This window comes from Rutidosis leptorrhynchoides, chromosome 4, assembly GCF_046630445.1.
Source record: "Rutidosis leptorrhynchoides isolate AG116_Rl617_1_P2 chromosome 4, CSIRO_AGI_Rlap_v1, whole genome shotgun sequence".
Taxonomy (NCBI): Eukaryota; Viridiplantae; Streptophyta; class Magnoliopsida; order Asterales; family Asteraceae; genus Rutidosis; species Rutidosis leptorrhynchoides.
The window spans coordinates 612928244-612948908 of record NC_092336.1 but is presented as its reverse complement, the minus strand read 5'-3'; the positions used below and the strand labels follow the sequence as shown (position 1 = coordinate 612948908).

General features: G+C 32.4%; 2 protein-coding genes across 5 annotated transcripts; one reads left to right on the top strand and one right to left on the bottom strand.

The window, feature by feature from the left end:
* The first annotated feature begins 3756 nt into the window (after positions 1-3756).
* Positions 3757-10120, top strand: LOC139904061 (uncharacterized). 3 transcript variants are annotated; one of them, XM_071885996.1, is made up of 15 exons: positions 3759-4181; positions 4702-5232; positions 5646-5744; positions 5864-5916; positions 6166-6223; positions 6534-6616; positions 6976-7053; positions 7766-7796; positions 8026-8208; positions 8354-8428; positions 8608-8648; positions 9023-9128; positions 9313-9395; positions 9564-9637; positions 9753-10120. In XM_071885996.1, exons 1-15 carry the CDS (start codon positions 4059-4061, stop codon positions 9863-9865), a joined length of 1731 nt encoding a protein of 576 aa, XP_071742097.1. In that variant the 5' UTR covers positions 3759-4058; the 3' UTR covers positions 9866-10120. The 3 variants fall into 3 exon arrangements, 2 of the variants coding, with proteins under 2 accessions (XP_071742097.1, XP_071742096.1); XM_071885995.1 differs by having other exon boundaries at positions 3760-4181; positions 7766-7845; positions 8021-8208; positions 9753-10119; XR_011778640.1 differs by lacking the exon at positions 9753-10120 and having other exon boundaries at positions 3757-4181; positions 7766-7845; positions 8021-8208; positions 9023-9237; positions 9564-9614.
* Positions 10121-10461: 341 nt separating this feature from the next.
* LOC139904060 (YTH domain-containing protein ECT2-like) lies at positions 10462-15696 on the bottom strand. 2 transcript variants are annotated; one of them, XM_071885993.1, is made up of 9 exons: positions 15667-15696; positions 15305-15390; positions 14528-14565; positions 14287-14434; positions 13607-13683; positions 13000-13497; positions 11645-12154; positions 11288-11500; positions 10462-11061 (listed from the first exon to the last, which is right to left on the bottom strand). In XM_071885993.1, the coding sequence occupies exons 2-9, from the start codon at positions 15375-15377 to the stop codon at positions 10819-10821; spliced, it is 1800 nt and encodes a 599-aa protein (XP_071742094.1). In that variant the 5' UTR covers positions 15378-15390; positions 15667-15696; the 3' UTR covers positions 10462-10818. The 2 variants fall into 2 exon arrangements, with proteins under 2 accessions (XP_071742094.1, XP_071742095.1); XM_071885994.1 differs by lacking the exon at positions 15667-15696 and having other exon boundaries at positions 14528-14562; positions 15305-15612.
* Positions 15697-20665: the final 4969 nt, after the last annotated feature.

Below are 20665 nucleotides of genomic sequence, written 5' to 3'. Positions count from 1 at the left end.
GCCACTAATTACGCTTAATTATCTTCAATTACTTATTCTATCCTAAAAATAGGCCTCCTACCAAAATAACCTCCATACAATAACGATCAAATATATACTGATTCATGTATTTTATATCTCTTCACCAATTTCATACGCCTCAAATAAAAAAGGAAAAAAAAAAAACAAGGTATTGGTATAAAAAGATGGACATCATCATCATAAAAAGATGCATCACTAAATTCTTTAAAATAAGAATACATGGAACGAACCTGTTCTAAGCATCTGTGGATTCAAAAAGCCAATAACGGTAATTCATAATACTTAATAATAGTAATGTATTACGTATATGCATCTTATAGTCCCTTATTATCCTTCATTTCTTAACAAACCCTGCAACAATGTTGCTAATCACAGAGACGACTATTTGTTCACGATTATTAGTTACACCGATAATGGTAATTGAATTGTCCGAACTATGATATTTGAAAAGTGTCAGTTCGGGCGGGTCTTTTTCGTTATCAAATGTTAATGAACTTATTTCAGTTCTTATCTTAGGTGATTCACCTTAAATGATAGTTGTTATGTGGTTCTAAGTTGCTTAATCAAAAATGAATTTTTTTTTCTTTGCAGTTCCTGATATCAGTTTTCAAAAACCGAAATCGAGGATTGACTAACATGTGTATCGATCACACGCTACGCTGTCACCAAAAACAACCGCTGCATGTCGGTCAAGATTTATATATTACGAGCCTTGCAATCCTATATGTTTACATAATTCATTGTCGGATTTGTATGCTTTATTTCAGACTTATGGTCATATTATTTGTTATTCTCTGAAGATGATTTATGAATGGTAATTTCTTTGGTTTGTCATTTCAATTTTTAAAACAATATGTGACAGATGAAAACCAAATAAGATTGTGTACTCTATAGTCAACTCTATGCTGCACTCTATAGTCGATTGTGTACAAAGGATCAGAAAGATTCAACATGATTTATCTAATGTAAATACTGAAAATGTATCGTCATCTACACATAATCAAAGGACGAAAGGTGGTAAATACAAGAAGAAACAATTGTCAGTGGAAGAACGGGCACATTGTTTCGTTTTTTATAATCATATTTTTTATTAGATACGTTTTTTTTAAGTAGTATATGATATCAAACTATCTGTAAATGCCTTTTTGTCGATATCACCGTTCAACATGATCCTATGATGTAATTTTTTTATAATACTGGAGATAAGGGATCAAGATATTAAGAACAAAAAACGCCTATCGTCAACAAAAATAAGTACTTGTGTAATACTTAATGTTAGTGTTTATGTTATGATGCAAACTGTTTTTAGTCTATATTATATACTATGTATTTTTTATTAATCATATGTATGAAGAGAAATTTATCTACAACTTACTTTCTTCTTTTACTTTTTCTTATCAATTAAACCTGACTATCTTTTATGATTAGATCAATGCAACTTTATATATGTGTTTTATCTTATTTAACTATACTCTTCAAATGTGTTTAACATCTATTTTGATGATATGTTGTATATTAATATAGCCTTCTAAATAATTTGTTGCATTGTCAATACAATACAATTTGTATTATTTATATATATATATATATATATATATATATATATATATATATATATATATATATATATATATATATAAGGTTAATAGAATAAGCATTCGGAATTTTTAAAAATATGATGTTCAACAACTATCTGTTATTACATCCCAATAGCATAGTGCAGACTTTTTTTCTTACCGATTTTGTTACATACACTATATTGATACACTATAACTTTGGTCAAATTTTATTTTCCATTATAAGAGGATCCAAATAATGAAATAATCTTTCATTTTGACTCTTGAAATCAAATCCTATCCATTAGATTAAAACTAACAAGCCTCATCTAACCATTAATTCAAAAACAGAATTTTTATTACTAATCACTTTTAGGAATGCATAAATAATTTGCAAAATACAATTCAACAACTAAATGACGAGCTTTAACAACAACATACATCCGCTGAAAAGGTTTGTTAATTACTTATTTTATTATATTTACATATTGTAAGATTATTATTCCATCTACAAATGTCATTAATTCTTATTTATGTCACAAAAATTTTAATCTATAAATTTATATTGCAGGTGTTGAATATTCATCACGTTAACCCTGGTAATTTTTAAAGAAATAAGTAAAATAAGTTATATGTAATTGTTATCAATTTTTGCACCTATACAGATCTTATTAATTTTGGAGCAACATACAATGTCTGTTATTAAGACCATGATCAACTGGCATTAAGTCTTCAAAAAACGATGATGATGCATTCTACTGATAAACATAATGATCCGACAAACAAACAAATATTGGAACATTATATTCAATTAACGAATCTAAATGCAGCAAGAATCAATGTATTCAGCATCTTTTTCAGATTAGATGTCTCATGTAGAACAATCTCTTGCTTGGTTAGGTGGATTACGGCCCTCAAATATAATAAAGATGAGTAATTAATAAAATAATTATAACACACACACACACACACACACACATATATATATTATATACATTATGTATATTTACTTATACGAATAATGTAAATACTCTTTACACATATACATTATACGAATAATGTATATATGTATATTATATACATTATGTATATTTACTTATACGAATAATGTAAATACTCTTTTTCAGATTAGATGTCTCATGTAGAACAATCTCTTGCTTGGTTAGGTGGATTACGGCCCTCAAATATAATAAAGATGAGTAATTAATAAAATAATTATAACACACACACACACACACACACACACACACACATATATATATATATTATATACATTATGTATATTTACTTATACGAATAATGTAAATACTCTTTACACCAAACAAGTACCAAGTCTAAAAATAATAAATACATATTAAACTATTTAAACATTTTAACATGTAGTTAATTACTAACCACGTGGAGCTAAGTGAAGAACAGATTGAAAAGATGGAATCGTTGAAATATACGACCCTGCAAGAAGAAATGAAAATTACAACTAACGTTCAAAATTTAGAAGGTAATATAGCTTATTCTTTTTCGAGGAAATACTTTGTTGATAAAGGAGACTTTTCAGCAATGAACAATTTCTTAAATCAAATGTTTGAAAATCTAAGGAAAATATCCGTTGTTAGTAGCTTTCGTGATCATGTTATTTTACAAATATACATTAAAATTTCATTAGGTTTAATAATACTTGGTGTTGCACTATTGTTGTGAATTTAATTAAATTAATCTTCTTTTGCATGCCGATGAATTACGTATTTCAACCCTTGCAAAATTACAGTCTATAGTCACTATAAGGCAAAGAGCTTTGACATGTATCGCACTTCACAACTACCAAAAAAGATTAATTTTATTTAATCACTAATGGCAAGCAATACCTATATAATAGTTTTTGTATCTGTTTTTTCAGTTTCAAGAACTTGAATAAAAATGTATGGAAATCAAATGTTATTTATTGATTATATTATTATTATAAGGTTTATTATCGGCCCATCATTTAACTTTTCAATTACTATATGAATCGATCATTTCATAATCGCCCATAGATTGAATTCTCATTCAACCGTTTATTTTTAATTTAACCCGCGAAGTCGCGGGTCTTTTAACTGGTTCTTCTTAACAAACGGAGATATCTTCGGGTATCAAAATTCAGAATAGAATAAAAATTACAAAATCCTAAATCAAAACACTTGTACTCCGTACAACTTTCAATGCATAGAATTGTATCGTGTCACATGTTTAGATATTTACATGATATCGGAATATGTGTCTGGAACTTGAAGAAGGAATAATGCTCGAATCTCGAGTGAAGGTTACCAAAATCCCTGAAAGCGTTGTCTTGCAACAATTACGTTATTTCAATCTCATTCAATGACGTAATCTCCACTGTGTATATTCATTTCGTGTTACAGAATTCATGATTAATTCGATTTCATTGTGAGAAGAAGGAGATATAGATTATTATTATTTTTATAAAAATAAAATTTTATATCAACAATGGATGTATTGTGTGCTACCGTTAATTGTTTACTTTTAGGTATCTCACACAAGAGGAAAACGATTAGATACGGGAATCGATCTTCAATCAATTTCAGAGTTCAAGCAGTTCATTCGGATCAGGTATAAATTACTATTTCAATTGTTATTTATTGATTACTCTGTTACGCTTCGTAATGATTCTTACTGGTTAATTGAGTTATTAATTGAAGTTCGAAGAAATATGAGAGCTGATCAGTGAATAATTAGTATAATATGGATTTTTTTCAAGTCTAATTAATTTAATAATTTGTCGTGAAGTGCATATTAAACTATTCTACTGCTTAAGGCTGTGTAAAGTTGCACTAAATATGAAGTGCATGTATTACTGCTATAGCCTAAACAAGTCATTTGTTATGTATGAAACATGCATACACTGTTACTGCAAATGAATGATTGATTTTCATCTGCTCACCTTGAATACCTAAGAGTCTCACTTTGACTACATAATGATTTTTATACTCATGATCAGTAACTCGTTACAGTCTGTAACCTATGTGCAGTATTAGAGACATGCCATTTTCTGAACCATATAATCTTGGCCTATACTTTCTTACTTAACAATGTTTCCTAATTGACCAAATCCTCTCAATCAATATGTTAGGTAGGTGCTGTGAGTGATGACAAGCCAGAATCGTTAAGTGGTTTGAGATCAAAAAATGTCGAATGGCCTTCTCCAAGTGATGAAATCCCTTTTTGGAAGAGAAATTTCCAGAATCGGGATGCTAATAGAGAGGTTACCGTTGACATCGAGAAAGATTCTGATCTTTTGCATGTGATTCATGTGACTGCTGAAATGGCGCCAATAGCAAAAGTTGGTGGTCTTGGTGATGTGGTAACAGGCCTAGCTCGTGCATGTTTATTACGTGGACATAAAGTGGATATCATGCTTCCTTTCTATGAGTGTATCCGGAAGGAAAACATCCAAGAATTATCACTAATGTCCACTTATGATTCATATTATGATGGGAACTGGATCAAAACTAATGCATATAGCGGAATAGTTTCAGACATTCCGGTTATACTTGTTGAACCAATGAACCAGTTTTTTAAAGGAGAAGATGTATATGGAGGTTCATACAATGAGTTGGAGGCTTATTTATTTTTCAGCCGTGCTTGCCTTGAATGGATGCAGGTCTGTGTGTTACGTTCAGCTAACTTGTTTAGTTAATTTACCTAGCATTTTATCTAACATACACACTTTTCAAGTTTTGATGCTTGAAAACGAAATCAATTCATCTAAAATAAGCAGCTGTTGTTATGGGCCATTGTGGTAACAGTTATGGATCAATCAGACAGATTTTAAACTCTAGAATGAAAACAAGGAAATGCATACACTCAAATTCCTTTTTAAGACTTTAAAATATATATAACCTTCATCAATTGCGTAGGAGATTACTTTTTTAGATGTATTATACACCCCAATTTACACTGCTAGTACAAGTTAGCTCAAGGAAATATGAAAGTAGTATAAGCACAAGTTTTTATAGTTATCCATAGTAAAGAGACTTTATACTAGTATTTGAAGAAGCCATTGTTTAAATGCAGGTAACTGGAACACAACCTGATATCATACATGTCCATGAATGGCAGACAGGGGCACTGCCACTTCTCTACTGGGACATGTATCATCATCTTTCACTTCAGGTATGACATTAGCATGACTGCACGAGGCTACCATCTAGTATTACTTTCTTTCAGACCTCGAAAGGTTCTTAAGAGAATTTATTTATTTATTTAATAACATTAGAATTCGTACTTCATAGAAACCAAGAATAGTATTGACGATCCACAACATGGAGCATTATGGGGAATGCAGGTATCCTAAATCTCTCTCTCTCTCTCTCTCTCTCTCTCTCTCTCTCTCTCTCTCTCTCTCTCTCTCTCTCTCTCTCTCTCTCTCTCTCTCTCTCTCTCTCGTTTTTATGTTAAACTGTTTTAATAGCAGAAACGTATGATATTAATTTTCTCTTTAGTTTTGTACATGCGTTGGTGTTTATGTAACATTTGTTGATTATGTGAAGATCTTAATCATATCATAAATAACCTACCTTGGTTGCTTTGGCAGACAAGAACAACTTCAAAAGTGTGGTCTTGATGGATCTTTATATGCAACTATCGACAAGGTACGCATCACTTGTTTGTACATAAAAGCTTTCTTCTAGTTCTTGCTTACAGGTATTTACAGATGATATAAGAACCATGAATGCTTGACAGAGTTAATACCTTTAATGTATCTAACGTTTTCAGTAGTGTGATGTAATCTGTCCACCCTGTTAACATATATCAACATGTTTATGGCTTCTATATATGCTTCTTGAGCACCCACCTTTTTTTGTGTTACCTTGTTGTTTGAATTCCGATAGAGAAAAGTTAATTCTTTTTTTTTTTCTTTTTTTTTTTTCTTTTTTTTTTTCTGTATATTCCAATTAACAGGCGATTGATGATCGAACCATTGGGCACAATCCTGAGAGGCTGAGTTTATTAAAAGGAGGCATTGTATACAGCAATTCAGTCGTGTAAGTAGTTCGTAGACTTCTACATGCCCTTCAGTTTTCTTATAATAATAATAGCAGATAGCAGATCTATATTTCTATCCTAGTAAGGGTATTTGAATTATAGGCTTATAGCATTTCTCAATTAACTTTAGTTATTCTTCATTTATGCCCCTTTAGTCTAAGTTTTTCATTTCTTGATATTCCTTGGTAGTATATTCTCTTAAATGCTATTACAATGGAATCTTCTAACAAGACCTGAAGAACTTTGTTCTAAACGATTCCAACTAAGTGATAATAGCATTTCAACTGTTATGCTTTGCACAAACGTACTGATATAGCCTATGAGTCCATCGTTACAAGTGACTTGTTTTCTTTTTCAGTACAGTCTCTCCAACTTACCTTAAAGAAACACTTTGTTCTGGATGGCTTGCAAGTGCTTTGATAACACATCGGGACAAGTAAGTTCTTACAGGTGTTGTACGCTATTACCACTTTATATTTGGATTAACTTATAATTTCTGCTTTTTCTTCCTTCTTTCATTGTAATAAGCTTTTTATGAGTGACTCATATAGAGAGATTTGAACAGTGGACCCCATCGTAGTTCCCATTAGCGATAGAAAAATACCCCCAAACCAATTCCTAAAGGCATTATCTTTAAAGCTACTTGTTAGATGTGGCAAAATGGGTGGGTCGGGTTAAGTTGCCCCAAAAGCCCCCTTTAAGTTCACCTTATTAGCTCTACAGTTACATTGGTATGTAAAAGATGGTTAAAACCCTAAAGTATTGGGTTTTATAAAGTTTGGATCTGGTGCATGTCGTAGGCTTCGATATACATGTCACAGACTGCAACATGTTATGCATCAGAATGCGACCAAACTGTTTGCAAGGTGCGACCAGCTGTTTAAACTTAGAATATTAAAAATTGTCCGCCACTTTTTGAGGGGTCAACGCAGGGGTTTCGCACCTGTGACAATATCGCAGGGTGCATTTTCTGCTCTAATGGTTTCGGGTCCAGACCTTAGACCAGAATAGCAAATGCAAAATAATTGAGTGCCAATAACATGGCATTTGCGATTCAAACAGTTTACATGAGAGGATTATCGCAACCTAAAATGTATATGTTTTGGATGATATCAATTATCTAACTGTGCAATTAACATATTCTGCAGGTACTATGGTATTCTAAATGGAATTGATACGGTAATGTGGAACCCTGATTCTGATGTTTTCTTGCCTGCCAACTATAATGGTAAAAGTTTATCATGATTTTATTTTGTCTTCCTTATGCCATGTCATTACCAAATAAAAAACATTGTATAACAGATGCACTTTACCTCTAACATATCTTCCATTTAGTTATGCTTGAAGATAACAGTATCATATTGTTAGATCAATTTGTTGTAATTTTTAACATTATTTATCAGCTCAGAACACTGCTGGAAAGGAAATATGCAAGCAGTATCTTCAACGGGGGCTCGGTTTGGCTATAGAAGGCAGTGTATCTAGTAACCACTTATCTAATAGGGTACCTTTAGTTGTTTGCATTTCTAGATTAGTTGCTCAGAAAGGGCTTCATCTAATCAGACATGCGATCAGTCATGTTAAAGAACATGTAAGTCCATATCACATGTTACCTTGTACTCTTATCTGCTATTATCATACCAAAAATTTATTGTCAACTTATTATATAAAGTCACGCTGTTTGTAATAAAGTTGTTTAAGAATCTGAAGCCGGCTCTGTTTTCCTTATCTTATAGGGTGGACAAATGATTGTGCTGGGAAAAGCTCTGGATGGTAGGGTTCAAAAGGAATTTGAAGCTCTAGCAGATTCGGTAAGAAAAAATATTTTTATCTTGTTATAATTTTGATAATAAAGGATAAAGGATTGTTAATTGGAATGGAATCGATTGATTACTTGTGAATAGTAGAAACTGTTTCTTATTCTTTTTTACTTGGCCTGATCTTTCCTTGATGATTAAAAGCTGACGATCGCTTCATTCTCTTTTTGTAGCATAACAAAGGTTCTGCAGTCCGCATCCTCTTGATGTACAGGTAATGTGTCACTTATATATCGGGAATAGATACATAGACTTTTTTCTCATTACATGACCATATTTTTTGGGTAACCCTTTAAACACACACCACGTTACATTTTGTTGATGATAATTAGGATATGTTTTGGTGAAAAATTATACATGTGTGATTGCAATATTAAGTAGCTACAGATGCCAACTGACATTTTCATAAACAGATGAAACATTGAAATTGTGAATATGTGAAAAAAAATATCCCACTTTTAACCTGTATATAACAATTAGGGTTCTTGTAGTCATTTATCAACATAACAACAACAACAACAACAACAACAACAATACCCAATCCCGCGAATGCGATCATTTATCAACATAAATGTATGCAATTTGCAGTGAGGAGTTGTCTCACATGTTGTATGCCGCTGCTGACATGGTGTTGGTTCCTTCTGTATATGAGCCTTGTGGACTTGCACAGATGATAGGAATGCGTTACGGATCGGTACGTGATTATGTTCTATGATGATAGGGTGTCTTTTATTGTAATTGTTCTATGTATTATTTGGACCATTTACCTTGATTTGCTGTGTTGGAATTCTAATCTCAAACAGGTTATATATATTCCAAGCTACTAAATTTACAGAAGGGGAACTTATATTAACCGTTAATATCATTAATTAATACAGATACCAATAGTAAGAAAGACTGGTGGTCTTGCCGACACTGTTTTTGATATGGATGATCATTCACAACCTGAGATAGCAAACGGGTAATCATTTTGATTCTTTATGTCTTCCTTATCTTAAAATATATATATTTTTTTACCTTGTAGGAGATTTAGCCCTTTATATAGCTAACATTACAAACGACAAAAACCATTTACACCATTAGCTATCTAATTCACACTAAGATATTTTCGGTTCCTTCTCTATTCAAGGTTCGTCTTTGAAGGAATTGATGAAGGTTCCCTTAGTTTGGCTCTTGATCGTGCATTCTCGTACTACCAGGAAAGTAAGTTATAATTGCTAGTACTATTCGGCTTTTATCATTTGTTGCTTCAACATAAAGAGCATGCAAAGTAATCCAATTTTTATTTAATTTTCTCAAAATTTCGCTTTCAATCCAGAACCAATCGAGTGGGCGAATCTCGTAGAAAAAGTCATGCAAATTGACAACAGCTGGAATAGAACGGCTGGGACGTATATTGATTTGTACAACTTGATAAGAGTGAGATGGTGACTTCTTGAACACATCTTAGTTTTGTAAGTGATAAACTGAGAACTCAAATCGTATTAAAGTTAAACATGTGCAATTAGATAATTAGATCATTCCTATCATCAAATAAGCCAAGAACCAAGGAACACTGTGATTGCCCGGTTCTCTGAGCATTGGGTATCGTTGTTGTATACTGTCATCTTCTAACATTGCCCTAATAATTTGCATATTAATTGATCTCCTTCACACATGGTCAACGATTTCCATGTATAAAAACAAAAATGTTGAAATTGATGCGAAATCATCAGTTTTGAAAAAACACTTGGCTTCGATATTTTCATATGTAGTATTACTCAAGGATAATCAGGTTTAGTTGGTTTTCACGAGTATGAAATTGATCAACTTTTCAGAAGCAAAGTTTGTGAAATCACTGATTTTAATTCCAACTTCAAGTTGCAATTTCTGAAATATAAACCCGTACACCTAAAAGCTTATTAATAGCAGAAATCAGCAAAGGCAAAAGATTTAAATTGAGAAAAGAAACTATCATAGCATATTTTCATTCATTCCTTTATCTGAGAATTGTACACTTGCTTTGGGGAGCAAATTAATAACCACCCTGCAACAAACAAACAAAAACTATGATAAACAGCTTCACGTACAGCCTCAACTGTCACCACCTACCTTTAGAAACAAGAAGGGGTGAAGAAACAAGGAGGTTGCACAAAGTCAAACAGTTAACTCCCATACTAGGACCTTTTCTGGAATACTGAAAATAACCAATAATTTTTTTTTTTACTAAAATGAGCGGTTTTATGCGGCCTAAAAGTCTGCAAACCACCTCAGAAACTGATGTCAGTTGCGACCCCCATACACCAAAAGATTACATGTAACTTCAAGGCAACAATATCCAGGGGTTAATGTCTACGCAAACAATATGCAGAAGGCTTCACATATTCGATTTTGGTACTAAAACTTTACTGTACTTCCCTATGCTCATCCACATGAAGGGACTCTGCAACTTTATCAGCAAGTTGAGTTATTGTAGTAGTATCATTCACAGCAGCCGAAGTGCTTTTTGTTAATTCTCGCTCCTTGGATCTCTTTTCCTGTAAATCCTTCTCTCGCTCATCATAATATATAAAATCATCTATAATAGATGTATCTGCATCATGATCTTTAAAGATTTTCAACATTGCATTACCCACTTCTAGTTTCACCTGCAAACAAAAAGTTACCTCATCATACAAAATTAAAAAAAAAAAAAAATTATAACATATGGGAGAAATGAACATAATACGAAGGGGTGACAATGTTACAGGTTGCTCATTTCACCACTTTCGACCCATTTATTTGACCACATTTGAAATCCACTTCCATTATTAATAAGACAGGTAAAATTGCCACCTCAAAATATAGACCTAAAAAGCTAATGTATATGCATACCTCTTGTGAATCTCTGCTATGAGTGACAGGCTTGTTGTCATTATTTTCAAGAAGAATATGCCGAAATCGACTGTTGGGGACATCCTTGATGATGTGCCATTTGACTTTAAATTGACCACTCCACCTATCCTGCTGCCAATATTCAGCATCATTCACAAAATCCACCGGTCCAACCATTTCAGCCACGCCACAAAACTGTCCACTGGCATTAACCTGTAAATTTTAATCAAATAAAACTCTTATCACCAGACTACAAAAATACATAGATAAATCTTACGGGTTTTTTATTAACCAGCTATTAGACAGGTGTAACGAATACATAGCGTTATTTTTGTTTAAGTTGTGGAAGTAACTTACAGAAAAGAATAGAAAGATTGGACAGTCGGTGTTGGCTTCCTTTGATTCTTGATAAGCAGCATCTAATTTTCTGTTACCCAATGGGGTACTGGCCCAAACACTGTACTTAATACTTTTATGGACGTTGTCTTCACTAAAAGACTTAATTACAAAGAATTTCGCGTTGTCATAGGTTGTAACAAAATCAGGTCGATTGTAAAGTTCAATATCAAGCCTAGAAGCAAGGTCATTACCATCTCCAGCAACACCATTTCCCTTTGGCTTTAATGCCCTTGGTCCTCTGTTACGATCACTGGTAGTACCATGTGGTTCACTAATCATGCTAATGGCATTGTCCCTGAGTTTTCCCGCTTTGTCGGGCACAAAACGATTCAGGTGACTAGCTTCCCCATGAAAAACAGAATTACTGCCGTAGCTATTATACCCTCGAAAAGATCCACTTTGAGGGTAGCGTCTTGTGGAGGAACCAGATACTGACCCATAACCATATGCTGTCTGTTGCTGTGGAATCTGGAAACGAGAGCACGAGATGTATAAGGAGTCAGCAAATGTACAACAGCCTAAACTTCTCGCTTGTATATTAACATATAATTGAGGTTGGTTTCATCACAAGTGTGTCAAATCAAACCAAGTAGCATTTTCAAAGTTAGCCCAAGTCTACTTTTAGATAACACACCCTCCTAAATCATTTTGATTTGAGGGACCTCAATTATTACTGTCATACTTGTGTAATCATAATATCGCATTAATCATTTATACAAAATACTACATAATAAATATTAAGTGTTTGCAGATAAACCCGGCACAGCCCATTTATGGTCAATTTCAGACATCAAAACTTTGAAATTCAGTCGGAGCATTGAATTATTTATTTAACTTGAAAAAGAAAAAGAAAAAACCAAATATCAATGCTCAACAGAAGTTCATCAAGATATCTCAAGCCAACAGTAACTAAAATATTTTCTCAACCATATCCGTACCGCCCTTTCTTGGGTGTCCATGAGGTCTCGAGTTCGAGCCTCAATTTGGAATTTTCCTAATGCAATTTGCTTTGCGATTGGTTATGGAGTCATCTGGGGGTTCTTGCAAATGGTGGGTTCTGCCCATATCTAATAAGGTTCTCTCGGGGTTTTCCTTGGGTGCAAGGTTTCCTTCTAACGGGTGTAGGAATTGAGCATAGCATGTGACTTGTGACTTCCTGGATATGATTGGGTGGGTGGCTAATGGCCCCTGTCAGTGACCTTAATACCGCCGTATAAAAGAAAACTAAAATATTTTCTCCTACTTCAGACCCTTCTCTCTAGAATGTAATACTGAAAAGTAAAGGACTACAATTAGCTCTAAATAATACAAACCTGGCCAAAGATGTGATCATACGACCCAAGTATTCCAACGGGTGCAGGGTATAAGGCTCCTGATGTGAGTGGAGATGCAAAGCTACTTGTGTCTGAGGACATTGATCTATTTGGTACAGAATCACCTGACGTGATCTCCGCCGGATATTTATAGAACCCAAGATTATTATTGTTTCCAGCAGGATTGGCTCCACCGAAAGAACCATATTGCAAATAATAACCTGATCCAGGCCCCATAAAAACGTTATCAGCAGTAAACTCTTGGCCACTGTTTGCAGATGTTGCAAGATCGGTTGGAAAAGCAGATGTAACTTGAGGAGAAACAGGCTGTGAGTAGTAATTAGGAGACATCGGAACTTGATGTGGTGAAAACAGCTGCCCGTCTATCATTATTGGAGACATAGGACTGGCAATTGGAGAAAACTGGCCATATGCCATCTGGGTGTCAAACCCATATGCAGGGTGGAACAATAGTGATGAATTATCATTGTACATTCCCTAGACCATGTAGAAACTAATGTGAGCTTCACAGGAAAATTAATTTTGTTGTTTCCGATAAATAAATACAGCAGAGAAAAGATACAAACAGAAAAGTAACCATTCTCACCGGAGGCACAATTTGCAAATTATTTACGTAGCTTGAATAGTCTCCCCAGTTGGCAGAGCCATCATCATAACCTGATGCTGAATTATACATATTATACACATTATTAAGGAAGATAAAGAAAGTCAATATAATTTCTTTTCCACATTTATTGAAAGTACAAACGCCTACTGCCCAGCTCCATTGTCACTCGAACATACTCGACACATTATACTGGTAGAGTGAAGAATAAGTGAGGTGGGTAACAAGTCAGACCAGCTAACCTTTCAGTACTAATCGAATCGAGTTTATACCAGGTTGAACCCAAACAGTTTTGCCCAAAAGTTCAAAAATTTTTATAATCTGAAGGTGTCTAGAAAATATGAATATGAGAAGTAGCTTATTTCAATTACAACCCGAACTCCGACAACAGAATAAAATGCTTTAATTTAAGCATTTATCGCAGGCAATTTTAATACCTTTAACAGCTTTTATTCTAGTCGTTTTTTATTTTTATTATTTGACCCAATAAGAAACAGCATAACCTAAATCAAACCGTTCACAAGTATATGGGTTAAAGCTGCGACCTCTAGATACTGGAATAGCACCATAACAACAAAAGCCACATATGCACCTTGATTTAAGAGTTAATATTTTCCTAGGCCTTTGTAATTTAATAGAGTTCTATGTTATACTAAACTAACCTCCGTAAAAGTAGGTCTGCTCTGGAGGAGAAAAAATATTTGATGAATTTATAGGGGTCTGAACTCCACTTGCATTCAAGGACCCAGCAATGGCTGCATCCGGAGACGGATTCGGAGAAACAATCCTTTCGTTTTTGGGAGAAAGCGGCTGATAATGCAGATAAACAACCAAAGGAACACAATAACTGAGCTATTCAAAAACATATACAAAAAAGGAAATAAATATAGAAAAAACAAGTACCTTATCCATGTAGTTGTCAGGCACAAGCCCATCACCTACTACAAGTGTCACAATGGTCGAGTTAATACTTCAATTACGTTAGAATATACACATATAATCTACTAGAGGGCAACAAATCGCATATTGACACACTCAAATAGTGAGTATATGTATATGTATACGTACAAGAAAGAAAACAATGGCACCTTTTTCTGCTAATCTAATTTCAAGTTCATACCATGCAAGCAGATAAAGTCATAAATCAAATGTGTTCTCCACCACTCAGGACCCATCACACACACAAATCAAAATCATATCATACAAAGTATTAACTATCGTTGGCATATCAGCACGTTGGGCATCACAAACTGATAATTAATAAAATCTTGATGACAAATCTAGACTATATTTACTTTAATCCCTTCACATTGACCAAATCACTACTTAATTCAAAGTCAATGTTAACCTAAAAATTTGAAAATAGGTAAACCATACAAATTTCAATACAGATCCAAATTCCACCGGTCTCTATCAACATCAAGTCATAAAAAGCCCTAATTCACTTAACATAAACCCTAGATTCCCAAAATCCTACACAATTAACAGAATATCGCATTCACATAGGTAAATTCACGATCGCATAAAATCAATATCGCAAAAACACCTAATCACCATAGAAAATACAACATCAATGTTGCAATAAATCATTAGATTAGTAGTTACCCCAAATCAACACAGCCGAATTGTACATTAGTAATAATCAACAAGTAGTAAAATAATTGATGAATAAATACATACCAACATGCAAAGGCAAAGCAGAAATTGAAGCAGGTGAGACTCGATCTTTTCCCTGTTGACCTTTTTCTTCCATAATTATTTGATTTCTGATATGATTAGCAATTAAACGCTTTAAATCAAATCTATATCTATATTAATATTAAATTTATAGAAAAAAAATCGGAATTATTTATGGTTGAAGAATCGAATTCGAATTCGAATTCTTTATATCATCATGATCAATCAGTAGATAATAAATTATTGTTATTGAAGATCGAGGCAGAATTAAATCGACAGGGTTTTAGGTCTTATATATAGATAGATAGATACAGAAGATTCATTTGTATTTGTATTTATATATAAACACACACATGTACACGTACTTGTGCGTGTTTGCCTGTGAAACTTCTCCCTCTTTTACTTCTTTCTTATTTTCTTCCTCTTTATTTTCTGTATTTATATTATATATTATATTATATTTATATTTATATTATATTATATTATTATATTTATATATTTATTTATGATTATGATATTTATTTATTGAACGATAATGTTGTCGTTAAAATGAATAAAAGTTATGTGTTATGAAAGTCAAATAGTGGCTGCCAATTTCATGTTATGATATTAAAAGTCAACAAATGGTGGCTACTAATTTCAATCATATACTACAAAAGTCCAATGTTTAAGTACTATATATATATATATGCATGAATTGAATGTAAATGATACACACATTTTCTCAATATATCATTCCTTTCTCTCTATTCTTCTTTCTTTCATTCTTATAAGATTAGTATAAGTTGATAATAAGTATATAGACCATTAAAGGTAGTTATAATCTACTAAATTTATAACACGTTATCAGCAAGAAGTGCTCCTTATAATCAAGGTTTATCTAAGCAAGTACAAGTCACTAATCAAGGCAAGTGTTCAAGTCCGGCTGTACGCTGCTTCGGACCAGTGTACCTTGGGAACAGACGCAGAATCTGTTTAAGGAAATTGTGTCAAACACAAGCCCGGTTCAACCTTCAAATTCGGTTAGATCGTTCTATCCTTTTGTTCTTATTATTACGTTTATGATAATATGTATAATTGTTTCATTTTCGTATATACCTATTTCCTACAAACCAAAAACATACTCCTAATGTTAGACTTCAAAAGATCAACACTCAATAATATAAACTATAAATTTTGTAGGCATGTCATAGTTTCCTTACAAACCCTTAGAACTTGTGTATGAAACTGTGTTAATTTGCTTATATTTACTCCGTAATCGTTATATTCCCTTTTAACATGTGGTTAAAAGATTAATCTGTTGCTGTTAAAATTAATATACTCCGTAACATGTTTGTGCTAATTTTCTTATTTACCACGTAAGTACGTAGTATCATGACAATATTATTTAATATCTGGTTTAATTAATAATTGATGTTACTGTTAAGAAATTGATTATAAAAAGGATTTCTTGCTTTTAAATTTAGGTGTGATATTTAGTTGCTTAATATATTCCGTTGAATATATTCTGTTTGAAATTGCACACTAATTATGTTTATAAAACTAACTTCGGTTAGACTTAATATATACTCCGTATATATGTATGAACGATTTCTTGGTGATTAATAAAACATGCTACTATATCCAATTTATGCAGTACATGATTGTTGAGTATAGTTGTTAATCGTGATTATCATTTGTGGAATGAATTGCGAAAGGTACTTTTAGATGTTATGAGTAATTAACATATGTGTGGACTTAATTTGTGGAATGAACAAATTTGTGATTGATCAAATTATATTTAAGAATATTTAAATGATCATATATAATCATCTTAAACGAAACTGAGATATTTGTTGTTTGAATTCGGATTGTAAGAGAATTGTTTTAAAAAAAAAAAAAACGTTGTATGAGTACATGTTGTGAAAGTAAACATTAAAGTGTGGGGACTGCCTCTTATATAATTTATTATACCATTACGAATATATAAAGTGGTTGTCAGTGTTTTCTAGTTACATTTATTGTCTGAACTAGTGGTTCACATTAAAATTTGATGCTATGAGTATGTATTAATAAGAATACGGACTAGAGATCTTAATTTACTAGGCTGAATATAAATTCACGTTCTTGAGTTTATTCTAATTAATTATTATATACCTAACTGAAATTGATTAATTGAACATGAAACATATTAGAGTAATTTGTTTTGGTTTATATTTTTATATAGACCACCTATATTTGGATTAATATAAGGATGTTGTTAGTGATTACTTTAAAGTTTAATGTATAATGAATTAACCCCTATAATACTAAAAGTGGTGCAGAATTTTGTCGTTGCATCAACCCCAAAACGACAACCCGTATCTTCGTGCTCGGCGCGAGTTAAATTTTTTTCGACAGCAGCGTTAGACTCGAAATAATTTTATGAACAAAACGAAACTAACTACGTTCGAAACGGACACTTTTTAAAAAACGCTAAAGACAACGACATCTACAACGGCGTTTAACGCATGAGCCGTTTTCCCTTCTGTAAATACATAAAGATACGTTAAATATGAATACGCAGGCCGAAAACCCCCGCCGCATCGCGCGGGCCGGATACAGACTAGTTATTGATAATGGTCATGATTCTTTTAATGAATATTCATTATGATTTGTGATATATTTGGCCTAGGAAAACATAATATTCCTATACTTATGTTTTGATGCTAGTTCTATAATTAGTCCATCTAATTCTGGAAAAGATATTGTTATGCTTTTATTATTTGTGTTCTAAACAGATTATATATATGACCTGGTTCTTGAACATATATATGCTAATTAATCTGTTTATTTGCTTTATATATATAGACTAGCGAGATCTAGATATATGCATATTATGATTATGATAATGACTTGTCTACGTTTTAGAACGTATACCATATACGCTTCGTAACTTAGATAGAAGTTCTAAGAGTTTATGAAATAAATGGTTTTAGACCATAACGTATATGATGATTAATGAAAAGCACATATGGTGATTAATGAAAAAGCACATATGGTGATTAATGAAAAGCACATTGAGAAAGAATCACCAATGTTTCTTGAAAGAATTCAAGATTATATATATGGACCAATTCATCTTTCATGTGGACCATTTTGATATTTCATGGTTCTAATAGACGCATCTAGCGGATGGTCACATGTTTGTGTGTTATCAAGCCATAATATGGCATTTGCAAAGTTTTTGCACAAAATTATCAAATTGAGCACACATTATTCTGATTACACCATTAAAAGGATGAGACTTGATAATGCTGGTGAGTTAACATTTCAAGCATTTAATGATTATTATATGTCTACAGGGATTGTTGTTGAACATCCAGTTGCTCATGTGCATACACAAAATTGGTTTAGCTGAATCAATAGATAAACGCTTGCAGCTAATAACTAGACAATTGGTAATGAGAACAAAACTCTCAATATTTATATGGGGACATGTAAATTTACATGCTGCGACATTAATTCATATTAGACGAAGTGCAAGTCATACATATTCTCCCCGAGAACTTGATTTTGGTCGAGAGCCAAATTTTTCCCACCATTAGAACATTTGGCTGTGCAGTGTATGCTCTAGTTGCACCAGCACAACGCACTAAATGAGCCCTCAAAGGAGGATGGGGATATATATATTGGATATGAAACATCTTCAATTATAAGATATATTGAACTCATGACGGGTGATGTTTTTACAGCACGTTTTGCTAATTGTCATTTTAATGAAAAAAATTATTTCCTAGATTAGGGGGAGAAATGAAAAATAAATAAAATGATGTTTCATGGTGTGAACATCAATTAAGGTATCTTGATCCTCGCACAAAAGAATGTGAAACGAAAGTTCAAAAATAATGCATATGCAAGAAACTTGCAAATCGATTACGTGATGCATTTAAAGATACAAAAAGAGTGACTAAATCATATATAATATCAGTAAATGCTCCAGCTCAAATTGAAATTCCAAAAGCTGGCAATAATATCACTCTTGAGTCTTTGCCACGCATGAAACGTGGAAGATCAATTGGTTCTGAAGATAAAAATCCTCGAAAATAAAATCAGCTGATAATGAGGTAAAATAAAGTGTTCAAGAAGAACCAAATATCAATACTCCTTCTGCAGAGGATATTGATAATAAATACAGAAATTGCAATAAATTATGTGTAATGACCCGCACTTTTTCGATCGTTCTATACTTATAAGATTAATATTTACATAAATTAAACCTTACCAACATGATAAGCAATCCAAATTGTTGAGATTTATGTTTTTGAAAAGAGTTTTACACAACGTTTGACCGTCTAGTTTGACCCATGATATCACGAACTATATAACATATGATAATTATACGTTTGTGTATATGTATGTATATATACATATTTAACATGATCTAAGAATGTTTTAATATCTCATTTTGTATTAATAACAATAAGTTATAAGTATATTTTGAAACTACTAACTTAAGTTTTCAAAACGATAACCATACGTAACGTCATTTGACATAAATACTTATGACCTATAATGTTTATACATATATCATATATATAATGTATTTAATCACTTTTTAAGGACTTAAATACATAAAACCATATAAGTATATTCACAAAAGATAGCTATATTTGAATTCTCATTCCGTTTTCACAAGATTTCTATACGTATATCTGGAGTATATGTACCCGTATCATACCTAGCTTCTATACGTATTTACTATTAGTATATACACATCAAATCACCACCAACCAGCCCTTGTTCATGCCCTAGGTATAAGGTAATTGGAATTTGGAAGCTTATTGACTAATTACATAAGATAACAAACTAAAATCTTGTCATGAACACCTTAGTTCCACGTTTTTTTATAAGCTTCATGGGCACTTCATTTTGATTCAAATTTCTACATCATTTCTTAGTTAAACACACACTCTTCCATAACCCTTAAACACCTTCAACAATTCAGCAAGTTACCATGAAGATCTAGCTCAAAAACAACCCTTAATCATCATAAGAAAAACCTTCCAAGAACACTTCAATAATTCTTTCAAGAATACAAGTTTATTTCCAACCTTTTGATCCAACTCCATTACTCTTTTGGTTCTAGGTTTTTACTTCTCTTTTACAGCAATCTTGTCCAAGTAACTTGAGGTAGTAACTTTGTTCATAACCTTATTCGATTCATATATATATAGCTATCTTATTTTATGGTATAAAATTTTAACAACAAGAACATAGTTTGAATGTTTTCAAACTTGTTTGCAAACTAAATAGATCCTTCTAACTTAACTTTTAAAATACTTCAAGATATGTAATATATCATAAATATATGCTAATTTAACAAGGTATAACTTGGTTTTTCAA